The 27,735-nt window shown below is 38.8% G+C and overlaps 3 protein-coding genes across 7 annotated transcripts in view; 2 read left to right on the top strand and 1 right to left on the bottom strand.

Moving 5' to 3' along the window:
- The first annotated feature begins 3,752 nt into the window (after window positions 1-3,752).
- Window positions 3,753-5,560, top strand: LOC127454889 (NPC intracellular cholesterol transporter 2-like). Of its 3 annotated transcripts, none has more exons than XM_051722387.1 (5): window positions 3,753-3,838; window positions 4,072-4,167; window positions 4,388-4,495; window positions 4,600-4,772; window positions 4,909-5,560. In XM_051722387.1, the coding sequence occupies exons 2-5, from the start codon at window positions 4,086-4,088 to the stop codon at window positions 4,993-4,995; spliced, it is 450 nt and encodes a 149-aa protein (XP_051578347.1). In that variant the 5' UTR covers window positions 3,753-3,838; window positions 4,072-4,085; the 3' UTR covers window positions 4,996-5,560. The 3 variants fall into 3 exon arrangements, with proteins under 3 accessions (XP_051578347.1, XP_051578349.1, XP_051578348.1); XM_051722389.1 differs by having other exon boundaries at window positions 3,755-3,842; XM_051722388.1 differs by having other exon boundaries at window positions 3,775-3,846.
- A 467-nt stretch (window positions 5,561-6,027) lies between these two features.
- LOC127454890 (GSK3-beta interaction protein-like) lies at window positions 6,028-11,229 on the bottom strand. Of its 2 annotated transcripts, none has more exons than XM_051722391.1 (3): window positions 11,084-11,229; window positions 8,638-8,883; window positions 6,028-8,362 (listed from the first exon to the last, which is right to left on the bottom strand). In XM_051722391.1, the coding sequence occupies exons 1-3, from the start codon at window positions 11,084-11,086 to the stop codon at window positions 8,204-8,206; spliced, it is 408 nt and encodes a 135-aa protein (XP_051578351.1). In that variant the 5' UTR covers window positions 11,087-11,229; the 3' UTR covers window positions 6,028-8,203. The 2 variants fall into 2 exon arrangements, with proteins under 2 accessions (XP_051578351.1, XP_051578350.1); XM_051722390.1 differs by lacking the exon at window positions 11,084-11,229 and adding an exon at window positions 9,764-9,905.
- An 8-nt stretch (window positions 11,230-11,237) lies between these two features.
- The window catches only part of LOC127454853 (autophagy-related protein 2 homolog B-like), a 47,018-nt gene continuing 30,520 nt past the window's right edge, over window positions 11,238-27,735 (top strand). For both annotated transcript variants that reach the window (XM_051722322.1, XM_051722321.1), the window contains exons 1-12: window positions 11,238-11,493; window positions 12,619-12,808; window positions 20,350-20,512; window positions 20,621-20,773; window positions 23,779-23,881; window positions 24,002-24,164; window positions 24,295-24,474; window positions 25,633-25,729; window positions 25,852-26,022; window positions 26,128-26,279; window positions 26,685-26,796; window positions 26,941-27,184. In XM_051722322.1, the coding sequence (XP_051578282.1) occupies window positions 12,647-12,808; window positions 20,350-20,512; window positions 20,621-20,773; window positions 23,779-23,881; window positions 24,002-24,164; window positions 24,295-24,474; window positions 25,633-25,729; window positions 25,852-26,022; window positions 26,128-26,279; window positions 26,685-26,796; window positions 26,941-27,184 (1,700 nt within the window). In that variant the 5' untranslated portion in view covers window positions 11,238-11,493; window positions 12,619-12,646. The remainder of the gene's footprint in view (window positions 11,494-12,618; window positions 12,809-20,349; window positions 20,513-20,620; window positions 20,774-23,778; window positions 23,882-24,001; window positions 24,165-24,294; window positions 24,475-25,632; window positions 25,730-25,851; window positions 26,023-26,127; window positions 26,280-26,684; window positions 26,797-26,940; window positions 27,185-27,735) is intronic.

Below are 27,735 nucleotides of genomic sequence, written 5' to 3'. Positions count from 1 at the left end.
TGTGTGTGTGTGTGTAAAAAACAACAGTGGCATTATGTAAACAAACTGGCATTTAGGGTTAATAATTATTTAATTAATAATAATATTTATTAATAATTATTTATTAATAATTATTTAATAATAATAATAATATTTTTATGGCAGTTTTTTTACATGGATATTTTTGTCCTCTAAGGTCCTGTGTGAGTATTTATTTATTTTCAATCTGAGACTGCACAAAAAATAATAATGCATCAAAATCAATGATGTTGCTAATCACTGACATATCCCAGAGTGTGATACTCCCCCCAAAAAAATGTCCCCTTAGCATTTAGTATATGGAAAATAAAAAACAGTGGCATTATATAAACAAACTGGTATTTAAAGGGTTAAAATCCTTTTAATGATTTTTAGATATTTTTTCAGGAAAACGATACAAAAATTATTAGCAAGAATATGATTTTTGCCCTAATATCAAAGGTCTTACTAGAAAAAAAGAAATTATGTTCTAACGTGAATTTTCTTGATAAAAAAATGTGATCGTGCCTTTTAGTAAAATGTGCATGTAAAATGATTAGAAATAGCATTTTAGCTTAGCATAAAGCTGACAATTTACCCAAGGTTTATTTCTATTTCTTCTGCTCCAAACCTACTTCAAACTTACTTCTCTGTGTGCTCGTATGAATGTAACGCATCATAAGAAAGTGTTTCACCGCTGCTCAAATGCATTTTGGATCACATCATTTATATGTATAAATGTTTTCCATCTGAAAGCACTAAATATTAAATTAAACAAATGACAATAAAATGCAAAGTAATCTCTTCAGTCATCAAAATACTTTTTGAATGTAACTGGATTCTAATTACCAATTATTAGGGGTCAAGCCCTGAAGGGGCGAAAGACCCCTATTGTTTTCGTTAGTTTTCTTATTAGGGGTCAAGCCCCGAAGGGGCGAAATAATTTCTTGACGATTCGATTGCACTCTATGACGTCATTTTCCATCATGAAAATGTTTTCCGCCATTTTAAATGTTTTGAAAACCTACTTTTTCGAACTCCTCCTAGACTGTTTGTCCGATTTGCACGAAAATTGGCCTGCATCATCTAGACTCATGACAAAAAACAGTTCACAGAATTTTGATAAACCATACCATTTTCAAATGGCGCTTCAATGAATTCGACGAAGAGAACGCCAGAATGGACGTGAGGGTATATCTCCGTAATGCTTTAGCGTATTCATACCAAACGTATTATTTGTCATAGGCACCATAACTCGAGGATGCCTGCTCAGTTTCGGAACAGTGCCACTTAGTGGTCACGAGATATGAAAAAAGCAAATTTTTGCTTATAACTTCTCAACAGTTTGTCATAAAATCATCAAATTGGTTTCATTAGATTCAGTGGGGTATACCGAGTCCAACGATATGAAAAATTCCAATATTGGTCATTTTGGACGTCGGCCATTTTGAATTTAGTCATAAAATGCTGTATTTTACAGTTTCTGGACAGCGCCACCTTGTGGTCAAAAATTATAATGCTATTTCTAAAAATGCTAATAGCTATTGACTTCTTTTGCCTACTGTCATGAGACTGGTCTTGATAGATTCCATGGTTCATGCCGAGAACAATGATACCAATTATGTCATGATCAAGCAAACTTCCTGTCCGCCATTTTTAAATGTTTTGAAAAACCCACTTTTTCAAACTCGTTGTCCCATCCTTATAACTTCTGAAAAGTTCGTCATAAAATCCTCAAACTGCTCTCATTAGATTCAGTGGGGTATAGCGAGTCCAACGATATAACAAATTCCTACGTCGCCCATTTTGAATTTTCTGAAAAACCTATTTTTTCAAACTCGTCCTAGGCCGTTTGTCCAGTTCGCATGAAAATTGGCCTGCATCATCTAGAGGCACTCACGACAAAAAGTTATTCACAGAATTTTGATAAACCGTACCGTTTTCGAATGGCGCTTCAATGAATTCGACAAAGAACACACAAAGTTTAACTTGAGGCTGTATCTCCGCATGGCTTTGAGGGATTGGGACAAAACTTGGTACGTGTCATCATCATTAGGCCCTGAGGTTACCTGCAGCATTTTGGCACACTGCCCCCTACGGGTCAGGAGACAGAAAAATTGGCTTATAACTCTTGAATGCTTTCCTGCATGATAACCATCATGCCCAGCAGTTTCAGAACAGTGCCACATACTGGACAAAAATGATAAGAACTAGCTATTTTTAGTTATTTTTTAAAATAAATGTTTTTTTTATGATTGAAAGTTTACTTTTTCTAACTCCTCATACACTGTTCATCGTATCTAACCAAAAGCATGTCACAAAGCTTCTTTTGCTGCTCATGGTGCCGATAATTGGCTTGAACCCGGTATCGTGTTTCTAACATGTTATTAGAGAAACAAGGATATGTGTGTGTGTGTGTGTGTGTGTGAGAGAGAGAGAGAGAAAGAGAGAGAGAGAGAGAGATGGAGCATGTGCGATCACCTGTTGATGATGCTGTAGTCTGTTAGTCAGCTTTCTGAAGATAATGTCATTTTGATGAAATGCATCCTATTTTCTCAGTGGAAAAATAGCCGTCCAAGCAGGGGTATTCCTCCCTATTTTGCGGTAGCGCGTGCGCAAGAGTCATTCACTATAGATACCGCAATCTTCTCCGCCATTTTGTCCTCTCCAATGTGGAAAGTCCGGTAAGAGGTAAGCACCTTGAGTTTGTGTAATTAATCAGTCTGTTGTGTCTCTCAGCTGTGATGAGCCTTAAAGCTGAAGTTGTTAGTTTAAAGCCATTTAAAGCTATTTCCTAGCTTTAGTAGTGTAGCAGTAATACGAGCGATCACGGAGTGCTGTTGAATATAAACACCGAGTGACGCTGACACACTTCACATCACCAACTGGCTCATATTACATGCAAAAATGGTCTTTTGCCTCCACCTGCTGGCTAAAATATGTAATTTCTCAAAATGAAATGTAAAGAGACAGATGGCTCTTAACACATCTGCACTGCTCTGTGAGACCATCAGTACTCATGGAACATCTCTCGTCCAATCAGATTCAAGGACCAGAGCTAACTGTTGTATATTGTTTTTTTGTTTTTTTTATCCCCTTTTCTCCCAATTTAGCATGCCTTGTTAGTAGGTCCTCATGGTGGCACAGTTACTCACCTCAATCCAGGTGGCGGAGGACAAGTCTCAGTTGCCTCCGCTTCTGAGACAGTCAATCCACGCATCTTATCACGTGGCTCGCTGTGCATGACACTGCGGAGACTCACAGCATGTGGAACTCATGCTACTTTCTGCGATCCACGCACAACGAACCACATGCCCCATATGAGAGCGAGAACCACTAATTGCGACCACAAGGAGGTTACCCCATGTGACTCTACCCTCACTAGCAACCGGGCCAATTTAGTTGCTTTGGAGACCTGACTGGAGTCACTCAGCACACCCTGGATGGTAGTCAGCGTCAGTACCCGCTGAGCTACCCAGGCCCCCGCTGACTGTTGTATATTAACAGATATCTTTAATGTTCTTACTTACTAGTCAAATTATAATTGCAGATATCTCAAATTAGCATTCTGACCAGTCAAATTATAATTGTGATTCGTCAAAATGCAATTGTAGATATCTTAAATATAATTACGGATTGTTAGACAAAAGCTTTAATAGCCAAACGGCTTGCGATGTTGCCATTGGTTAATAGACGTCAATGTTTAAGCACATACGTCATAAAAACACCCTCCCAGACGGTATTTGATTGGAGGACAGTCATACTGATCTTGTGACACGGAAATAGGCTGTGAGACTAGGAGAAGTACGGCAGGAACTGTTGCGTACGCGCTTTTGAAAGAGTTAGTAGGTATTTTTAACATTTGAGTTGCTTTGAAATTCTGACTTTGTGTTGTCCTCTATTTTCTGTGTTTTAACAGTACTTTTCTCCCTCATTTCCGTGAAAAAGCGCAGTGAAACTCGTTAAACTCAGCAGACAGCGTTCTAAACTCACTGTCACGTGACTGTGATTGACTCAGGTGGTTATGTTTGTACTCTGAACATTATTTGTAACACGTATTTTCTGTCTCGACAGGACTTGTATGAACCATGGATTCCCGTGTGATCTGCGTTATTTTGCTTTCTTTCCTCGCATGTACTAATGCTGAGCAGGTGAAATTTGTGGACTGTGGTACGTATCCTTACGGTTTCATGTTTCTATATTTGGCATAGAAATCAGAATTCCAGTGAGCTGTTTTGCTTTTGCTCTTGTTTATTTTCCAAGTTGAGACTTTCAGTGTTACCTGAATGAATTTGTTGTTGGCCTCTTCATTGTTTTTTTTGCTTTCGTGACCTAATTGTGTCCGTTAAAGTGTTTCAATCCACTTTTCCCTCTTGTTTAAACATCATAGGCTCACAAGATGGAGATGTTATCGAGGTCGACATCCAGCCCTGCCCAAAACAGCCATGCCAGCTTCACAAGGGACAGTCGTACGCTGTCAATGTAACCTTCAGCAGTAGTAAGCTGTTCTTATTTTTATTAAATTTTTTTTTTGTCTTCATTTCACTGCAGTCCAAATAAACAAGAGACGTTTCAAGAACACCCTGTTTATATTTTCCATAGATGTTACGAGTCAGACCAGTAAAGCTGTGGTTCATGGCGTAATTGCCGGAGTCCCTGTTCCCTTTCCCATCCCGATTGAAGATGGTTGCAAGTGTGGAATTCAGTGCCCGATTCAGCCAAAACAAATTTACAGTTACGTCAACCAGTTGCCCGTGAAGAGCGAGTACCCAGCAGTAAGTGTTCAACTCGGGCTGATGTTCATTGTTTCACATCCTGTTCTAAGGCATTACCTTCACCTCTAAATAAGGCTATAATATGGTTTTCAGCCAGTCAAGGCATTCACTTCATTAATATTTTGCTGTTTGTTAGATAAAGCTGGTTGTGGAATGGGAATTGAAAGATGATACCAGCAAAGATCTATTTTGCATCAAGTTTCCTGTTCAGATTGTGAGCTGAAAGCCAACACTGAAGCCAAGAAAGGGACACTTCAAAAGGGAAATCAAGGACAAAGATGTCTGTATGTGTGCCTAAATACTTCTCTACAGCCATTTTAGATTTAATTTAGATGCAAATTTTATGATTTATTATTTGAAAATGTTCTAACCTCGACAGATTTGTCATTTTATTGTTTTTGATGTCTATGGACGCTCAACAGCCACTCGACAAATGTTGTGGAATTCCATTTTGTGTTGCGCTAAAATAAGTGTCAATGATTCACCAGAATGAGATACTATTGACATTAGTTCATGTGGGAGATCAGTGTTGGTGATTTAATCATGTAAGTCTAAGTTAGCTGCTGTGTGACTAAACAGAGCTGTTGTCACTACTTAAACTGCATTTTGTAGTGACCTTTTTACTATTTTTAATCTGCACATTTAAATAAAACTGTATTTTAATATTGGTTTATTTTCTTAATTTAATGTACATGTCTTACTAAAATAAAGTACTTTAATGTAAGCAGTGTCTTTCATTTTGAGGTGTTTTTTTTTTTCTTCCAGCTAAGAGGTCTAAAACTGGAGAACTCTTATTTCTAGTGTTTGCTCAACTGATTAGTTTCTTGGGTAACTGCACAATTTCTGAATGTTTGTACATTGACTGAACATTCTTTTAACTGTTCAGTAGTTATGATTGCCTGGCATTATTATAAATGTTGTCTGTTAAAGCAAAGAATCAACTGTCCCACCTTTTTGGGTAAATGTTCACATGGATTCAGTTGTCTTTACAATTGTGTTTTATTGCTTTTGAGAGGTCTCCTGTTTCAATTTCTCTCACTGTGTCTTTTTAGAGTAGCAACTGGAAAAAAATGTTTAGTATTGATCATAAGCATTTATTTGATGTTTTAAAGTATTTTCTTTAGTTGCTACCAACGTAGTTTTTCACTTCACTGTCATACTTGGGCTAAGCTCACTAATGAAACACTGTTGTCTTTAAATGAATTCTAAAGCCTTAAATGTGACTTGAGTATTAAACAAAATCAGCAAATCAAAATAACATTTAAATGTGTGCTTTTTATTACAAGGAAACAGAAGCGAGCAACATTTCTTCAGGTACAGAAGAAGGTATTTGTGCCATGTTAAGTCATTCAACACTCTTTCATATTTGTTGTTTTGGTTGTTAAACTTTCAGAAAATTAAGGTTTGTGACTTTTTTTTTTATTTGCTAAAATGAGAATACAGATCCTGTTCATTGGCCCTAGTATCAGTATACCATTTGATTATTCTCTGCCTCAGAAACACAGGCAAGTTAACTGGCTGAAAAACAAAAATCCAACATGAGGTAGAAGCTCATCATATAAGAACTTCATGTATTAATGCATCTATTAATGATTAAAATCTCTCTTCACTCTAAACTCAATTGTGGGACACAAAAGAAAAATGTAGTGGAATGGAACTTTGTAGTATAATTTAAGCAGCCCTTTCAAACAGGTCATATAAAAGGCAACCTTATTTCCATTAGTGCAATTCTGTGCAATATATAGAATGTATACATTTCATAAAATCAGTCCATTCAAGGGCTCAAGCCACAACATTACTATTTGGTCCCAAATATAATTGTTTTCAAATATGCTTTAAAAAAAAAAAAAAATATTGGAATTACATAGTGTTGTAAATGTCAAATCAATGGATTAAGTCACTACATAACGTAAAATCATTTGTCACAAGAAGAAAAATAATCAACACTTTAAAAAACACCAACATTGGATTTACATGTGATATGTTTGTTCTAGCAAATATATAACTAAATGGTGTTTTTTTTTTTTTTGTTTTTTTTTTAAAGTGGGCACTGAGATCCACACAAACATGCTGTTCTTCTATAACATACTTGCAGGGAAAGATTTTGAATGTCCACACTAAACGTTCTACAGAAATCAACACTTTTCTGTATTTTTCATTAAAAATTCCAATAAGTACATTTTGGAAAGGGGTTGATGATGGATACCACCACCATGTTTTGACACTTCAGTCCTTTCTGCTGATTTTGGCAGAATGAGAAAGCAAGCAATGGATTAGGCATTTTCTTACATTCACAAAGAGAGTTTGATATGACATTAAAGGAATATTCCGGGTTTAATACAAGTTAAGCTCAATCGACAGCATTTGTGGCATAATATTGATTACCACAAAAATGTATTTTGACTTGTCCCTCCTTTAAAAAAAAGCAAAAATGTGGGCTCTAGTGAGGCGCTTACAATGGGGGCCAATCTGTAAACGTTAAAATGCTCACTATTTCAAAAGTATAGCCACAAGACGTAAACAATATGCGTGTTAACATGATTTTAGTGTGATAAAATCACTTACTAAACTTTTCTGTGTAAAGTTATATCCAATTTTACAACTTTTTTGTAAACAAACCCTAAAACCACTGAAAAAATGACGATTTAAACAAATTTCCAGCTCAAATAATATAAGTTTTATTGTAAGTGACTCACAGTATCTTCAATTTTTGCTTTTTTTTTTAAATGAAAAGGGACAAGTAAAAAAAATTGTTTTTTTTATTTTTATGGTAATCAACTATGCCACAAATGCGCTGTCAATTGCGCTTAACTTGTATTGAACCCAGATTATTAATTAGCAAGCAAGAGGAATAGAAGATACATGATGTATCTCAACTTTAAACTAAAATTTCAGACAACCACTATCCTGTGGACAGGTAAAACTTAAAATAGTAAGGCATCTGATATATTTTTAATGATAATACTGATCCATGCTGTGTAGTATGGAGTTTTAAAACTAATATTTTAATAAACCCAGATTAGCTCAAATCTGTGCACTTGTATGTTAACATACAAGCTTTTTAGTTCCAATAACATTTTCCCAACATCCCCAAAACAGCACAAAGTGCTATATCAGAGGGATATTTCACTTGAATTAGCAACTGTATTTTTAGCTGAATGTTTAGAATAAAAAAAAAAGAGGAGAATACTATATGGAGTATTAATCTGGGCCTGTTATTTCACCACTGCTGCTAATGATATCTCTCCAAATAATAGAATAAAACCCTTAAAACATCACAGGCAAATAATCACCTAGAAGTTCTGTTAAAACAAATGAAAGGTTCAAAACAGAAAATGGTAAGGTACCACTGATGCTATAAGCTGAGGGCAGCACAGAACTTGATTTGACCATTAGCGAGCAAAGATGTTCTGAATGATACTGAATGATCCTCACTGTCCATTTTGTTTGAGCCTCTCCAGTCTCTGTAGCAGAGCATTTCCGAACGCTTCTCTGTATCCCGGACTCAGAGAATCCAGCAGTGAGTAAACAGTCTCATGATACTGGGTGCTCAAACCCTCCTCAACCTGACCAAAGGCATGTCCAACCACCTGGAAAAAACAAATACCAAAATTATAATGTAATGCATTTGCAATTTGCAAGCATATAACTCCATAAATTCATGTATTATTTTAATGCAAACAGGGGGTCCCTGCTTTGTCTCTCTATCCACCAAGGGGTACTTGTCTGAAAAAGGTTATGCTACAAACATTTTCATTCTCCCATGCCCAGGGTTGGGAAAACATCAATATTATAATCAGTACTGTGAAGAAAATGTCCTATGTGTTGCCCCAAGATGTTACTACTATATGTTATCATCACTCACCCTTAAACCTGCCTCTGTGAGCTCTAAGCAGTACCGGTTTCCCTCTCTGATTTCCACGTTTATATATGCCACATCCACTCCACTGGTAAGATTATGAGAGACGTGCATGTCTGTGACTGCGAAGAGCACATCATTGACCACCGCCTCAGCCTCCAGCCTCATATCTTTAACCTCTCCCTGCTCCACACAGTGCTCATCATACAAACATGTAGACAGGTCCTCTGGTTTACAGTCCACCTCCATCCCCTACAACAGCAGTGAGATCTTAGGTTATTCTATAAGATTATAGTCTCTGCAAAAAAACTGCAGAGACTAATTGCATGCACATAAACATCTGACATCGACTGATCATCTGCATGCACATAAACATCTGACATGGACTGATCATCTGCATGCACGTAAACATCTGATGTGGACTGATCATCTGCATGCACATAAACATCTGATGTGGACTGATCATCTGCATGCACATAAACATCTGACGTGGACTGATCATCTGCATGCACAAACATCTGACGTGGACTGATCATCTGCATGCGCATGCACATAAACATCTGACGTCGACTGATCATCTGCATGCACATAAACATCTGATGTCGACTGATCATCTGCATGCACATAAACATCTGACATCGACTGATCATCTGCATGCGCATGCACATAAACATCTGACGTGGACTGATCATCTGCATGCACATAAACATCTGACGTGGACTGATCATCATCTGCATGCACATAAACATCTGACGTGGACTGATCATCTGCATGCACATAAACATCTGACGTGGACTGATCATCTGCATGCACATAAACATCTGACGTCGACTGATCATCTGCTTGTACATAAACATCTTAGTCACAAACTTAGGTTCATTCTTTGGAAGAATAGCATTATGATGCAAATTATATGTGTATTTGATGTAGTTTGCATTAACACCAACGAAATGAGGTGCTAGCTAACAATATTAACACAGCCTCCTGTAGCGTTAAAGTCCCGTAAAACGCCGAAACCAGTTAATATTAAAAAATTAACAGTGTGAACAAAAATAACTGCGCTAATTATTAGATGATATAGTTTGGAGCTCTTAATGATGATATATTTGCACCATAATTATGAGTTACTGACCTCCTCCGGGGAAAGCTCAATAGAACATTTCCGGCTCATGCCGGTGCCAGTGCGGAAGACTCGTTAGCGTCAATTATGCGCAGCCGCTGCGCAGTGCAGCTTTTGTTTATTCTCATCCAAAAAAAAAAAAAAAAAAAAGTATCTACGTTTCTCCACAAACATCGATATTGAAAATTGCGTTTTTCAAAATCTAAAAAACACCCAACCAATTTCTTTGATATCAGCTATTATTGTTAGCGGTTTATGATAATTCCCGATTCCTTACGTAACATTTTGTGCGTGTGCATGCGCACGACTCTGGAGGGGCGGAGGGGCTTCCAGAGCATTCTTTCCTCTCAACAAGTAACATGAATGTATAGCTATTTTACAAATAATTGAGCAGATTTATTTTAATATATAACAACAATGTAATTTTATTAAATTGAATAATTTTGTTTTAAGATTGTATTTATCTTTTATGAGACATCAATTGTTTTTCCACAATAGACCTTTTTCACGAACTGTGATGACGCGTTTCCGCCTTATTTATCAGTGTAAATCTCGCAATTGTTTTATATTATACATTTTTTAAAATATTGAGTGTAAATTTATAACATTATGCTTTATGTTATATTAGCCTGGAATTAGTTTTAAAAAATGAATTATTACAGATGTTAGGAGGTTTCTATTACAGCTGCTGAGAGAGTGACAGTTAATTTGGCATCTTCTCCCATCTGACTGTCGTAATCCACCGCTCTCTATTTTTTTCTTCTGGAAAGTGATTCAAACGTAATAGTGGATTTGTTATTTTGCTCTTGGAGCAAATGGGTAAGTGAAAATAATATTTGCTGTGATCTCCCATTCACCGCTGTCGAAGTTTACCCCGCAGTGTGAAAAAGGTCTATAGTGTCACTACAGAACTGGAAATAGAATGGACATTTACTGGATTCTTACATGCATGAACCGAACTAGGGATCCAGAATGAATGGGGTTTAATATCTTCAGAATTCACTTATTTTTAACCAATGAAAATGTATTTTTGTTCACAACTATTTATTGAGTTACTCCATTAAAGTGAATTGCTGATATCTAGAGTTTAAAATGGCATGGAATTTCACATTGAGGTTACAATTATAAACAGTGAAAACTACATTTCTGAATTTCAATACACAATTTTGTCAGATGAGCCCATAAAATAAGAAACACAGTAAGCTACGTATTTAAATGCACGTAAACTACCGTCGTAATAAGCGGTTGAGCCGAGGTTTAAAGAAACAAACGAATAAACGCACAAGTATATGGCAGACCCTGACACCAAACATCAGAGTTGATTAGACTTACCATAAATCAAGCGTCTTCTCTCTTCGTATTCGTTTCTCGCACTGTAAATAATACTCTCCTGTAACTGCGCGGATGAACTGTGAAGTGGGCGCGCAGAGCGGATGCTCGTGAACACACCGCGTGCAACAGCGGCGCGCGCGAGAGTGCGCAGTCATGAGCGTGTTTGTAAACACCATCATTAGCCTCATCTAAACAGACAGACAGACAGTGATGCTGCTTTCACACGACCTGACAGACGCGTATAATGCAAACCAAGACGTCCATCCCCAGTTTAATATAGATATTATCACTGAGCGATGCCTCAGTTGAACACACAAACTTGAATGAAGGTATGAAGGAATAGATTTAGCCAGCATGCTAGTTCAGCCAAAGCCAAGGAACAACGGTTAGTCAGCTTTTTCATAACACAGGTGAGTTATTTAACTTTGAATGTCTTTTTTTTTTTTTTTCGTTTTTTTGAGTGGTGTACGGTTATATTTGAATCTGTTTTTTTATTCTTGTACAGCGTGGCACCATGATTTGGCTTTGTTTTTGCTTTTTTTTTTTTTCTCCCCATTTTCTCCCCAATTTGGCATGCCCAATTCACTCTTAAATCCTCGTGGTGGCGTAGTGACTCGCCTCTATCTGTGTGGTGGAGGACGAATCTTAGTTGCCTCTGTGTCTGAGACCGTCAATCCGCGCATCTTATCACATGGCTTGTTGAGCGCATTACTGCGGAGACCTAGCACCTGTGGAGACTTCACGCTATTCTCCGCGGCATCTGCACAACTCACCACGCGCCCCACCGAGAGCGAGAACCACACATTATAGCGACCACAAGTAGGTTAACCCAACATGACTCTACCCACCCTAGCAACCGGGCCTATTGGTTGCTTAGGAAGCCTGACTGGAGTCACATGATTTGGCTATTTTAGCTGGCAAACAAATAAACAAACCTTCAGGGAATTGCATAAACACTGGCCACTGGTGTAGAGCCAGACAGAAGCATCATGCATGCCAGACTACCAGTCTGATATATGAAAATTACTACTGTATGTCAGTGTGGACCTTTAGCTCAATGACACCATACTTTCTGATGATGTACTAAATGAACTGGCTTTGCACAGGTAATGCCAGTCATTTTGCTTTGAGATGGTTGGCTACTGGTAAGTTACATTTATAGTCTAGCAGTGCATTGAATTGCTAGTTATGCAGATGTAATATAATCATACAGCCACATCACTTTGATGGCTGAATAAATTAGTCAGCTAGCTTCAGATCATGTATTCATACTGAATCATTGCCAACATCAACCCTTCACTGAATACTTCTGTGGATGAGAATTACCCACCTTTTAAGTTCCATGACAGTTTTGAATGCTGTTTACAATGCCTTGATATAATCAATGTAATGCTGTTTGTCTTAATGCAAATTGAACCACCAAACCACATACAACTGGGCCTCTTACCATTTACAGAAAACTTTAGCAAACATCACTTAAGCCTAATAGAAATATGCGTTTTTTTCTTTACTTGGTAAAATGCCCTTTGTTTCAGTACACTCCAAACTCAAGAGCTGGTCAAGATGCCTTGGCCATTTTCCGAGTCCATTAAGAAGCGGGCCTGCAGATACCTGCTGAATCGATATCTTGGCAATTTCCTCCAAGAGAAGCTCAGTTTGGACCAGCTTAGCCTGGATCTCTATCAAGGCACAGGCTCACTTGCTCAAGTGCCGCTGGACAAATGGGTAAGCCGTCTACTTTTGCACTGTTTCACAGATTTGATTCCATATTGTCACTTCTAAGAAAGTATGATCTTGAAGTAGTCTTTTGATTATTTCAAAGTCAGTTGAATGCATAAAATTCAACCTACCAAAGCAATTGTTTGTAGAGCGAGTCAGGTACCACTACATGTATGGAAGTGTTGTTATCTGATTCCTGTACCAAATGCCCTATTTATCCCTGGTATTAACCCTTTACGCTTGGATGGGCCCTGACTGTGAGACATTTTTTTATTCAAAATATTAATAACTACAGCCTTGACCAACACAAAATAGGTATAGTTTTAACGCTTAGAAGCTGTACTTTACAGTGCATGTAGGCATTATAACCAAAAATGAACAAGTGCTTTAAAATTTGCAGACAAATCAGAAGTGTTCCATTTTGATAATTTATATAACATTTTTTACTGTACATGTTATTATATTCAGTTAAAACATCAAACTGATCAAATTGCCATGTATAATATGTCATTGAAAAGCTCATAAAGAGTAGAATACAACCAGCTTTTTTGTTTTACAGACAAAAATATAGCGAGTAATAGCTACAGTTGAAGTCAGGAGTTTACATACACTTAGGTTGAAGTCATTAAAACTAATTTTTTTTAACCACTCCACAGATTTAATATTAGCAAACTATAGTTTTGTTTAGGACATCTACTTTGTGCATGACATGAGTAATTTTTCCAACAACTGTTTACAGACAGATTGTTTCACTTTTAATTGACTATATCACAATTCCAGTGGGTCAGAAGTTTACATAGACTAAGTTAACTGTGCCTTTTAGCAGCTTGGAAAATTCCAGAAAATGATGTCAAGCCTTTAGACAATTAGCCAATTAGCTTCTGATAGGTGGTGTATTGAACTGGAGGTGTTCCTGTGAATGTATTTTAAGGCCTACCTTCAAACTCAGTGTCTCTTTGCTTGACATCATGGGAAAATCAAAAGAAATCAGCCAAGACCTCAGAAAACAAATTGTGGACCTCCACAAGTCTGGTTCATTCTTGGGAGCAATTTTCAAATGCCCGAAGGTATCACATTCATCTGTACAAACAATAGTATGCAAGTATAAACACCATGGGACCACACAGCCATCGTACCGCTCAGGAAGGAGACGCATTCTGTCTCCTAGAGATGAATGTAGTTTGGTGTGAAAAGTGCAAATCAATCCCTGAACAACAGCAAAGGACCTTGTGAAGATGCTGGAGGAAACAGGTAGACAAGTATCTATATCCACAGTAAAACAAGTCCTATATCAACATAACCTGAAAGGCTGCTCAGCAAGGAAGAATCCACTGTTCCAAAACTGCCATAAAAAAGCCAGACCATAGTTTGCAAGAGCACATGGGGACAAAGATCTTACTTTTTGGAGAAATGTCCTTTGGTCTAATGAAACAAAAATGAACTGTTTGGCCATAATGACCATCGTTATGTTTGGAGGAAAAAGGGTGAGGCTTGCAAGCTAAAGAACACCATCCCAACCGTGAAGCATGGGGGTGGCAGCATCATGTTGTGGGGGTGCTTTGCTGCAGGAGGGACTGGTGCACTTCACAAAATAGATGGCATCATGAGGAAGAAATTATATGGATATATTGAAGCAACATCTCAAGACATCAGCCAGGAAGTTAAAGCTCGGTCACAAATGGGTCTTCCAAATGGACAGTGATCAGAATCAGAATCAGAATGAGCTTTATTGCTAAGTATGCTTAAACATACAAGGAATTTGTCTTGGTGACAGGAGCTTCCAGTACACAACAATACAAAACAGCAACAAGATATTTAAAAAATAATTAAAAATTGAATAGAACATGTAAAGTATATATAGAATACTCTCTCTCTCTCTCTCTCTCTCTCTCTCTCTCTCTCTCTCTCTCTATATATATATATATATATATATATATATTAGATATCAGTTGTGCTCAAAAGTTTGAATACCCTTGGAGAATTGGTAATATACTGTATGTACCATTTTTAAAGAAAACATGAGCAGGCAAAACACATTTCTTTTATTTCTTATGGGATTCATATTCAACTGTAGGTTATAACAGAATGGCACAATCAAAAAACAAAACACGGAAACAAAGAAAAAAAATGAAATGACCCCTGTTCAAAAGTCTGCATACCCTTAGTTCTTAATACTGTGTATTGCCCCCTTTAGCATCAATGACAGTGTGCAGTCTCTTGTAATAGTTGTCTATGAGGCCCCAAATTCTTGCAAGTGGTATAGCTGCCCATTCATCTTGGCAAAATGCCTCCAGGTCATATGCAAAGTCTTTGGTCGTCTTGCATGAACCGCATGTTTGAGATCTCCCCAGAGTGGCTCGATGATATTAAGGTCAGGAGACTGTGCTGGCCACTCCAGAACCTTCACCTTTTTCTGCTCTAACCACTGGAGGGTCAACTTGGCCTTGTGCTCAGGGTCATTGTCATGCTGGAAAGTCCAAGAGCGTGCCATGCGCAGCTTTCGTGCAGAAGAATGCAAATTGTCTGCCAGTATTTTCTGATAACATGCTGCATTCATCTTGCCATCAATTTTCACAAGATTCCCCGTGCCTTTAGAGCTCACATACCCCCAAAACATCTGTGAGCCACCACCATGCTTCACAGTGGGGATGGTATTCTTTTCACTATAGGCCTTGTTGACCCCTCTCCAAACATAGCGCTTATGGTTGTGACCATAAAGCTCTATTTTGATCTCGTCACTCCAAATTACAGTTTGTCAGAAGCTGTGAGGCGTGTCAAGGTGTTGTCGGGCATATTGTAACTGGGCTTTTTTGTGGCATTGGCACAGTAAAGGCTTCTTTCTGGCAACTCGATCATGCAGCTCATTTTTGTTCAGGTATCATCGTATTGTGCTCCTTGAAACAACCACACCGTCTTTTTCCAGAGAAGCCTGTATTTCTCCTGAGGTTACTTGTGAGTTTTTCTTTGTATCCCGAACAGTTCTTCTGGCAGTTGTGGCTGAAATCTTTCTTGGTCTACCTGACCTTGGCTTGGTATCAATTTATCTCCGAATTTTCCACTTCTTAATAAGTGAATGAACAATACTGACTGGCATTTTCAAGGCTTTGGATATCTTTTTATATCTTTTTCCATCTTTATAAAGTTCCATTACCTTGTTATGCAGGTCTTTTGACAGTTCCTTTCTGCTCCCCTTGGCTCAGTATCTAGCCTGCTCAGTGCATCCACGTGAGAGCTAACAAACTCATTGACTATTTATACACGGCACTAATTGCAATATAAAAAGCCACAGGTGTGGGAAATTAACCTTTAATTGCCATTTAAACCTGTGTGTGTCACCTTGTGTGTCTGTAACAAGGCCAAACATTCAAGGGTATGTAAACTTTTGATCAGGGCCATTTGGGTGATTTCTGTTACCATTACGATTTAAAAAGGAGCCAAACAACTATGTAATGATAAATGGCTTCATATGATCACTGCCATCAATGCCAAAATTTCACAATTTCTGCCAGGGTATGCAAAATTTTGAGCACAACTGTATATGTACATATATATATATATATATATATATATATATATATATATATATATACATGCATACATGCATGCATACATACACACATTCACATATGTAGTGCAAATCTAAATACAAATCAGTTATATACAGTGCAAGGGAATGTAATGGCAGAAGAGGTTGGATGTGTTGGATAATATAAAAAGACTAAGCTGTGTATTGCACATAACTATTGCTCAATGGGGCAGTTTTAACTATTCATGAGATGGATAGCCTGAGGGGAAAAAACTGTTCCTGTGCCTGATGGTTCTGGTGCTCAGAGCTCTGAAGTGTCGGCCAGAAGGCAACAGTTCAAGAAGGTATTGGGGAGGGTGAGTGGGGTCCAGAGTGATTTTTCCAGCCTTTTTCCTCACTCTGGAAGTGTATAGTTCTTGAAGGGAGGGCAGTCCAAACTGTCCTTTGTAGTCTTCTGGTATCCAGTTTCGTAGCTGATCCAAACCAGACAGATATTGAAGTGCAGAGGACAGACTCAATACTGCTGAGTAGAACTGTGTCAGCAGCGCCTGTGACAGGTTGAACTTCCTCAACTGGCGAAGGAAGTACAACTTCTGCTGGGCCTTTTTCACAATGGAGTCAATATGGGTCTCCCACTTCAGGTCCTGTGAGATGGTAGTGCCCAGGAACCTGAATGACTCCACTGCTGCCACAGTGCGGTTCAGAATGGTGAGGGGGGACAGTGTTAGGGTGTTCCTCCTAAAGTCCACTATCATCTCCACTGTTTTGAGCATGTTCAGCTCAAGGTTGTTTTGACTGCACCAGACAGCCAGCTGTTTAACCTCCCTTTTGTATGCAGACTCAAAGTCATCTCGGATGAGGCCGATGACAGTGTCATCTGCAAACTTCAGGAGCTTGACTGAGCAATACTTGGTGATGCAGTCATTGGTGTAGAAGGAGAAGAGTAGTGGGGAGAGCACACATCCCTGGGAGGCACCAGTGCTGATTGTACAGGTGCTGGAAGTGAATTTCCCCTGTCTCACAAGCTGCTGCCTGTCTGTCAGAAAGCTGGTAATCCACTGACAGAAGACGTGCGAACAGAGAGTTGGTGTAGTTTAGTCCGGAGAATAGCTGGGATCATGGTGTTGAAAGCCGAACTGAAGTCTACAAAAATGATCCTTGCATATGTCCCTGGTCTGTCCAGATGTTGCAGGATATGATGCAATCCCATGTTGACTGTATCATCCACAGACCGGTTTGCTCGATAAGCAAATTGAAGGGTATCTATTAAGGGTCCAGTGATGTCCTTCAGGTGGGCCAACACCAGTCTCTCAAATGACTTCATGACCACAGACGTCAGGGCGACAGGTGTGTAGTCATTAAGTCCTGTGATTTTTGGTTTCTTTGGTATGGGGATGATAGTGGAGCGTTTGAAGCAGCATGGGACTTCACGCTGCTCCAGTGATCTATTGAAGATCTGTGTGAAGATGGTGGCCAGCTGGTTAGCACAGGATCTAAGACATGCAGGTGAAACGCCATCTGGGCCCTGTGCTTTCCTTATCCTTTGTTTTTGAAAGACATGGCACACATCATTTTCACAGATCTTAAGTGCAGGTTGAGTAGCAGGAGGGGGAGGAGGGGGGTTGCAGGAGGTGTTGGTGTTTGTGTGAAGTGAAGGTCAGAGTGGGTGTGGGGTGTGAGATTGGGCCTTTCAAATCTACAGTAGAACACATTCAGATTGTCAGCCAGTTGTTGATCCACCACAGGGTTGGGGGCAGGTGTCCTGTAATTTGTAAGTTGTTTTATGCCACTCCAAACTGATGCAGGGTCATTAGCTGAAAACTTGTTTTTCAGCTTCTCAGAGTATCTTTATTTGCCATTCTGATTTCCTTATTCAGTGTGTTCCTGGCCTGATTGTACAAGATTTTATCCCACCCCTGTAAGCATCCTCTTTGGCCTGACGAAGCAGCCTTAGTTCTGCTGTAAACCATGGTTTGCACATATCCTCACAGAAACTGATATGTGATGTAACAGTATCTGTGAGCTCATCCAGATTGGTGTCTGCAGCCTCAAAAACACTCCAATCAGTGCAGTCAAAGCAGGCTTGTAGTTCCAGCTCTGCTTCATTGGTCCATTGCTTTACAGTCCTTACTACAGGTTTAGCAGATTTTTGTTTCTGTCTGTAGTTTGGAAGAAGATGAACCAGACAGTGATCAGAGAGTCCCAAACTGCTCTAGGGACAGAGCGATATGCATCCTTTATTGTTGTGTAGCCGTGATCCAGTATATTTCTGTCTCTGGTTGGGCACGTAATGTGCTGTTTGTATTTGGGCAGTTCACGTGTGAGGTTTGCTTTGTTAAAATCCCCAAGAAAAAGTCTTTGGATTGTTGTTCCGTATCTGTGATCTGATCAGCCAGCTGTTGCAGCGCGGTATTCAAACACGCGTTTGGCGCGATGTAAACACTCACCAGAATAAACTAGGAAAACTCCCGCGGCGAGTAGAAAGGCTTAAAGTTGATAAAGAGCGCTTCCAAATTAGGACAGCACATCTTCTTTAACGTTGTTACATCTATACACCAACTTTCATTGATGTAAAAGCATGTTCCACTGCCTCTCGTTTTCCCCGTTAACTCCGCAATGTGATCTGCTCTGAATAGCTGAAAGCCCGGCAGATGTAACGCGCTGTCCAGAATGGATTCACTCAGCCAGGTTTCTGTGAAGCACAAGGCAGTAGAGGTTGAAAAGTCTTTGTTTGTGCGGGTGAGGTGATGTAGATCGTCCATTTTCTTAGGAAGAGTGCGGAGATTCACTAGATGAATGTTCGGCAGCGCTGTTCGAAAGCCGCGCCGACGGAGCATGACCAGCGCACCTGCTCGTCTCCCTCGCCTGCGTCTCTTGAACAGCAGAGCTGCGCCTCCGACTAAACTGTCCAGCAAAACGCCTGAATATTCAAAAACTGGGACTGACTGGTATATGCTGTTGAATGTTCAGCAGTTCGTCTCTGGTAAAACTGACTGGAAAAAGATTACTAAACACAGGACAAACAAACAAAAACAACAAAACAGTAGGAGCGATCCACACCGAGGCGGTCATCCGTGGCGCCACCATGATGTATATTTTTGATCCTAAGCGTACCTCCAAAGTTGTGGCAAAATGGCTTAAGGACAACAAAGTCAAGGTACTGGAGTAGCCATCACAAAGCTGTAGCATCATGGAACGCTAAACCAATCAGACTGGTTTCAGATTGCTCCAACTAGAGGTGATAGTCCTTCATATTTGGGCAGAGAATCATGTGATCAGTCACTGTAATTACATATGGCAACCAGAAGATGGCCCCAAGTACATGACACAAACTCAATGATGACTCAAATGGCACAAAGTGAAACTCATTCTGTGAAATCTCATTACTAATATCATGTCTGCATGCTATGCAAATCTTTAGTCATGTGTAATTAGTTCTTATTTACAATTATTGTGTTTTATTTGTTTGGAGACATTTTTGGACACTAGGATAAATTATTTTTGTTTTACTTTTGATTGCTTTGTTGTATAAACACATAATTTTACCCAGTTACAGGTGACATGATTGGGAACAAAACAAAAGCAGTTTTTTGGAGCCACATTATTTACACACTGTGGTACATAATGTCAAATTAAAAAAAAGAAGTTAGAGAGAGTTTCAGAATATATCATAATCTGTATCATTTTAAAGAAAATGTTCACATTTTTAATGTCACTAAACACTTGACCCTTCTTGTTTTTTTGTTTGTTTGTTTTTTTTTTTTTTTTTTGGTCGAGTTATAAGCCTTTAATTTTGTGCATTACACTGAAACAGGAAATCTTTAAAAACACCCTCAGAGCTTAAAGGGTTAAGATGCGTCTCAAATGTATGTCCTCTGACCATTGTAAACCCTGGTTATAATTGTAGTTAGTGCTTTTCACTTTCTACTTAAACCCCTAATGTCCCAAAGTATGTTTATTCACAGTTTAACTCACTGTCTCACAGCCTCACTGTCAGTGACTTCATTTAATTTATCTTCAGTCTCTGAATGAGATCCTGGAGTCTGTGGATGCTCCATTTGAAGTGAGTGAGGGCTTCATCCAGGCCATATCCCTGACTGTGCCGTGGGCCTCACTGCTTCAGGACAACTGTGCGCTGGAAGTGAGGGGCTTGCAGATGGTCTTCAGGCCAAGGCCTCGAATTGGTATGACACTTCTTTGCAATCACATTATTTTGTGATGTCGTGTTGTAATTAGATTTGTGTCAACTCTGCATTTAAATTTATGCTGTTTATGCTTGTTGCCATTTTCAGCATCTGGCATGGAGCCCATGTACTGGTCCAGCTTTATGACCAGCAGTATGCAGCTGGCCAAAGAGTGTCTGAGCCAAAGACTCACTGATGATCAGGGAGAGAGCTTCCAGCCTCTGGAGGGCCTGGAGAAGTTTGCTGAGACTATTGAGACAGGTATCTTCATAGACTAGGGATGGGTCATGATGGTTAAATAGTTGTTTAGTCAGGGGAACTAGTTTTAAATTTTTTTTATTTATTTGTTTTCATATTTTTAGTGGTAGTGCTTTAAAGAAATATTTATTTATTTGAGCTGTAAAGTTGTTTAGTCATTTTTACAGTCGTTTTAGGGTTTGTTGACTTTACATCGTCATGGCAACGAAGTTGTAAACTGTATTATAACTTTACACAGAAAAGGTAAGCAATTTTATCACACTAAAATCATGTTAACACATTGTTTATGGCTTGTTGCTATACTTTTGAAAAAGCGAGTATTTTAACGATTAAAAAAAAAAGAAAGTGCCTCACTGTAACCCAGATTTTTTCTTTTTTTTTTTTCTTTTTTTTTTAAAGAAAAGGAGGGGCAAGTCAATTTAGATTTTTGTGGTAATCGACACAATTGCTGTTGATTGAGCTTAACTTGTAGTAACCGGAATATTCCTTTAATTAGCATGCTGACAGCGTGCAAGTTTTGTTTTAGCTGTTAAGCCATGTTCACACTCTATGATTTTGGCAATTACTTTGCCATCTGAGACAAAGTTTGGAGACAGTAAAAGATTTCTCTTGTAGGGCAAAATCATCTCTCTTTGATTGCTTAGTGTGACAAGTTCACAGATAGCCTTTGCGGTGAATCTTAGCCTCCGATGAAGTTCTGGCAGTGTCAGACTTTTTACATCGTAGTCATGCAGTGTGACTGCTCTTTTGATGTCCAGATGAGATAAAACACCTAATCAACACTGTCACTCGGGACGATTGGGACCAAAATTTTGGCTACAATGTATATCGTGCAGTCGGACATAATGTTGTACAGTGTACCATGGCTTTCACCAAAAATTTCACTGGGATCATATCGTACAGTCTGACAAGCAACAATCGTTAAGGACCATAAAAATCATACAGTGTGCATCTAAATTTAGATCATCCCTTTTGAAGCATGTGTCTCTTGAGACTCTTGCATTCTGTGCCATTCTGTTGTGCACTGTCCAACTCTTTTTGAACATTAGACTTATGTAAACTCACCTAAGAAAAGTGTCAGGTAAACCCAAAACCAACCTAATTATACAGAGCATCCTTAAGACTGATTAATTGACTTGTCATTCAGGCAACATACCAAAAAGTCAGTTTTAAAGCTGAAAGGAATATTCCAGGATCAATTCCAGGAACAAGTTAAGCTCAATCGACAGCATTTGTGGCATAATGTTGATTACCACAAAAATTTGTTTAGAAAAAGCTTTAAAAAAAAAAAAAAAAAAGCAAAAATCTGGGTCACATTGAGACACTTACAATGGAAGTGAATGGGGCAAATTCGTAAAAGTTAAAATACTCCAAAACATAAACAAAATGCATGTTAATATGATTTTAGTGTGATAAAATCGCTTACTAACCTTTTTTGTATAAAGTTATATCAAATTTTACATCTGCGTTGCCATTACAACGTAACGATTTTAAACATAAAACCATTAAAGCAACTGTAAAAACAACAATTTAAACAACTTTACAGCTTAATGCACAAGTATTAATATAAGTGCTTTTATAAAATTATAAGCTTTATTTTTCTGCTTTAAACTGAGGTAGACTGATATATCAGTTTTACAGATTAATCGGTGCTGACATTTGCTTTTAGGAATTATCGGTTATCGGCAAACATCTATGCCGATAATTGCTGATAGTTTTTTTTTTTTTTTTTTGTCCTCCATGTTCCTCTGTTTCCAGCACTATTTTGACTAGATAACCAATGAATCTAAATTGAAGCAAGGGCATGCAAGAAAAAATTTAAAAATGCATTGTTAACCTGCCCTATCAGCATTTACATTGTGTCCCCAACTTCATATCTTGTGAATGATTATAAACCTTATGCCTAATTAAACCTCATCTGTTGAAATATATATAGAAACGGTTCATCTAGTGAATATAAGGGGTCTAAAAAGCTTAAACTGGAAAAAACTTAATCATAGTGTCTTAACCATGTGTATTTTGGGCTTGTTTATGGATATTGTTGTGATTTTGGTTGCACAATATGTCTATATCTTCTCTACATTTTTAAATCGAATTTTAAAACTATTAGCTGATTAATCAGTTATCGGCCTTTTCCACCACCTTAGTTATTGGCAAAATCCAGTATTGGTCGACCTGTATTTGAAGGGGTTCAGGAAAGGAGGAAACGGGAACTGAATCAACACTCAACAGGACTTTAATTATAACATAACATCAAACTGGAACATAATAACAGACGTTGACCACGAACACACACACAGCTCCGTGTGTGTCTCTCCCTCTCTCCAGCACTCCCGACTCCTCTTATCTCTCTCCCGCTGATTGGGCCGCTCAGCACCAGGTGCATGCACTCACAGCCCGGCCACGCCCTCCTCCTCGTCACACCCTCTTATGTAAAACTCTGGGATTCCCCCAATGTACAAACGTATATATGAGAACGTGAGGGACAGTCGATATTTTTCATTGGTGTGGTCAATGTTTTCAAAACCGCTTTCCGAATATGCCCTTCAACCGCTGTTGTTCAGACAGTCAGATAGACTCGCCCCCAACTCGCACCATTGGTTGAGTAACATTGTTGGGGCGGGTCTAAGTGGGTCGCTCAAAACAAACAGAGTAATTTTCATAGTGCCACAGAGATGCTGTGTTTACAGTTTTCGAGAAATTAATCTATGAATGGCTTACTTTTTGTCTCTGCAGATTAAGCTGGGATAGAAGAAAGTATTTTAACACTAAAAAAAATGTTACATACTTAAAAATATGTAGTTTAACATATCCCTAATATAGACCATAAAAACTGTATGTTCAATTAGACAAATTTCCAAGTGTCTTTTATTCTATGTTTTGAAGTTTGATTGTGTAAGTAATTTTCTTTTTTTACGTTTATTAAGCTACTAAATCATATTGAAGAACAGTTTGTCCCTGATTCTCTTTCAATGATTCAGCGAGTCTTTCCATGTTCTGTCTGTTAGTTTTAAGAAGAGTCAAGGTCACATTTGTGGATACTGTCCTGAGGATGGAACATGTTCCAGAAAATTCTAAAACTGGCATTGCCCTCGAACTCCGAATCAACAAGTATGATTTCATTTTCTTTGTTCATGTTTCATCTCAGGTAATAAAACCAAGTTTTGTACTTAATTTTGTCAAATAACAGCATTCAGTCATAATGTTCTCTGTATGTGCTGTGATGTTTAGGATGGTTTACTGTGATGAGAGTATAGAGGAGTGCTCCAGTGTCAATATCCATCAACCCACCACATTTGCACATAAAAACTTGACTCTGGATGGCGCCTCAGTGTTCTGGGATGAGTTCTCAGAATCAGTGCGTGCCGGCCTCAAATCATCCCCCACGCAAACAGTGAGCTTACATCATAACGTTTATAGTTGCAAGCAACTACATTACAACCATATCTTTTCGTAATTGTTTTGACTTGATTGAACGGTTTAGCTGTAACATTCCTAAGTCATTTGTCCTTAATACATTAAAGGAGACGGAACCTAAGCTTTCACCGAGCTGGAACCCAAAAATCATCTGTGAGCCTCACCCTCAGTTCCCAGAGCCTGTGTCTTCATGTACGCCATTTGAGCCAGTGCAGGTGGGCTGCCTCAGTGGAAGGCTGGAGCTGTCCGTGGTACTTAAGCAAAATGAAGCCATGCCTGGAGCCAAGGTGGGTACTTACACTACATACCATACTCGGCCCGATAGTGGAAAAGTGGCTAATGAATTTAATTTGAATTCAATATTAAGTATTTCTGAATGGTAATTGGCAATGGGTAGTTGAGAAATAATATTTTAGGTAAAAAATTTAAGCTGACGTATGTAACTTTTCCAGTGGTAAAATACTGTCTCCTATCCTAGCTTAATATGCAGAGACAACTATAAGTAAGCCATTAGTATGTTAATATCTTGAAAAGTGTAAACACTGAGTCTCTGTAGCATTGAAAAAATTCCTGCATTTGTTTTGAGCGATTTGTCCAGCCCATCACAGGAACATTGGTGGGACTATCTGTTTGTTTGATCGACAGCAGACTTGGGGCGTACTCGGAAGGCTGTTTGAAAACAAATGTTTATTTTTGCAATTCCGTTCGGTGGTACAAAGATTACACTCTTCAGCTTTAAAAATAGGCTACATTATGTATAAAGGAAACTGTGTATTTTAGGTGCTATAACTTGTAATGTTTTTTTTTTTTTTAATCACAAATTATATTTTAAAAGTACAAATATTCGGGGGCCTGGGTAGCTCAGAGAGTTAAGACGCTGACTACCACCCCTCGAGTCGTGAGTTCAAATCCAGGGCGTGCTGAGTGACTCCAGCCAGGTCTTCTAAGCAACCAAATTGGCCCGTTTGCTCGGGAGGGTAGAGTCACATTGGGTAACCTCCTCGTGGTCACTATAATGTGGTTCTCGTTCTTGGTGGGGCACGTGGTGAGTTGTGCTCAGATGCTGCAGAGAATAGCGTGAAGCCTCCACACGCTATGTCTCCGTGGTAACGCGTTCAATAAGCCACGTTATAAGATGTGCGGATTGACGGTCTCAGACACGGAGGCAACTGAGATTTGTCCTCTGCCACCCGGATTGAGGCGAGTCACTAAACCACCACAAGGACTTAGAGCACATTGGGAATTGGGCATTCCAAACTGGGGAGAAAATGGGAGAAAAAAAAAAAAAGTACAATTATTCCAGATAGTCTCTAAATAATTATAAGGTAAAAAATGCATGTGTAATAATTATACAAGAATTAGCATGTCTCGCTGCTGAAGACCACGATCACTGCTTGAAATGTCATATCAGCTACCCTAATATTTCATCATTGGTCTTTTCACAGTTGGACATTGATGGACAGTTTGATTCTCTAATCATGCTGCTCTCACCACGACAAGTCCACCTGTTACTGGACATGTTTGGGGTCTTCTCCAGCTCAGGTGACAGTTCTAACTCTTGTGCATGGTGTTAATTCAGATATGATTCACCCATGGGTCCCTCACAGACTGATATTGAATGGAAACACTGAGTGTGACTGAGTGCTTATGTGTTTGTGGAGCAGGGCAGGAGTGGTCTGCTTTTGGGAAGGACAGGAAGAGTCGGCCCATGCAACAGGAGGATGAATATCGCCTCCACATGGAGCTCAACCGCTGCCTGAAGAAGGACATCATTACAGGGGCCACCGACCGGGACTTGTTTGAGAGTCAGGCCACGAGAACTGTGTCCAGCAGAGGTTAGTTGAGGACAGCACAGCTTTTGCCACTTGATTCTTCTTGCTTTTACATCTCTAATTACATAACTACATCACTAATTTGACTCTTTCTTATTGGTCTGGCAGAGGATGTCTTTTTCTCCATGGCTGATATGGACATATCACACAGCCTATCATCTCTTCCTCCTCTTGGGGATCCGCCCACTGTGGATCTGGATTTGTCTCTTAATAGCAACTACTCCACCTCCTTGGGGGAGTCACCATCTGGAAATGTAGCCGTAAGTCACCATATCTTGCTTGAATTCTGTCAATAACATCTCTAGGTAATATTCAACCCCAAACTCACAGGGAAATTTTGTATTTTATATAAAGAAAATGAAATCTATTTTGTGCAAACATTTTTTCATGCATTCTAATATTATTGTTATAACAGTTAAGCACCCAGTTTCCCCCAATTCTAATTATTGTAATGTAAAAAAGTACTTGTATATTACTTAAATTGGAAATTATTTATACATCATTGTAATATTTTTGTACTGCCTTTAATTTTTTAATTTGAATAAAAATATCATTGTGTCTGGATTGAATGATTGTCATATAATAGTAATAAATAATGGCTTGTTAAGATGCGTTTTAGCAAGTGTAGTACAATAATTATGGTCCTTGTTTGACATGATCCTCAGATGGTGTGGGATGAGTACATGGATGTTACTAGACAAAAGGAGAAACAGACTAATGAGACACCACAGCTTTCACGAGATCCTCACTTCCCCCAAAATCTGCTCCGGCAGACCTGTGAGTCCTACTCTTAATCAATTAAAATTGTACTAACCCTAAATGTGTTTAAATATAGCACAGCTATATAGGTTTATAGTGATTATTGACTGTTATGGCCACCTTTAATCATTCATAACTCTCTTCTCCATGTGTAATATTTAGCACATCCTTCTAAGGGCCACTGTGATGAGTCGAGGCCTGAGCTGGTTCTCAGGCTGACAGTGGGAAGTCTTTGCTTGTCTGTGCTCCATATCGACCCCCTCCCACCTCCAGACTCCTCCCTCAGCCCTCTCGCACCAATGGCCTCAGAGTTTTTCCGTATTCTGTCTTTAAATCAACTCCCTGTAGGGGGTTTCCTCCAATCACGAACTGTCTTTGATGAAGCCTGTCCACATGATCATCTCAGGTAAGCTTTTGCTGCGTTTAAACTTTTCTTTTTTGCTATATATTGTATTTGTAATGTAACAAGAACAAGTTGACAAAGAACCCAGAATTCAAAATGCTTTTTTGTCATATTTATCTACTAGTCTTTTTTTTTTTTTTTTTTAATCTAGTGTTCATCTATTTGTGTAGTGCTTTTAATAACACATATTCTTTCAAAGTTGTCTTATAGAGAAAAATATAGGGATGCAACGAATTTTCGGCCTGCGAAAATGTTCAGCCAAAAATGGCATAAAATGTTATTTTTGCTGTTGACAGTTATAATGATGTTAAGCGTGTATACACACGTGTGTGTGTGTGTGTGAGTGTGGTGTAACTATTGCGGAGAAATCCCCAGAAGTGACTCTTGGTTATAACCACATTAATAAAGAGCTTTTCCGTGCTTCTGTGGTTTTCCGCCTTCACTCGTGGTGCAGCGTTCAGCAGCTTGTGAGTGCGAGCAGTGGGGAAGTGCTTATTTACTGAACTTTAGATTTTACATATATAAATGTGTATAAACCTGTTATTTGGACATGC

The sequence above is a fragment of the Myxocyprinus asiaticus genome, chromosome 17, assembly GCF_019703515.2.
Source record: "Myxocyprinus asiaticus isolate MX2 ecotype Aquarium Trade chromosome 17, UBuf_Myxa_2, whole genome shotgun sequence".
NCBI classification, from domain to species: domain Eukaryota; kingdom Metazoa; phylum Chordata; class Actinopteri; order Cypriniformes; family Catostomidae; genus Myxocyprinus; species Myxocyprinus asiaticus.
Note: the sequence above shows the minus strand (reverse complement) of the source record. Positions and strands in the feature narration are given on the sequence as shown.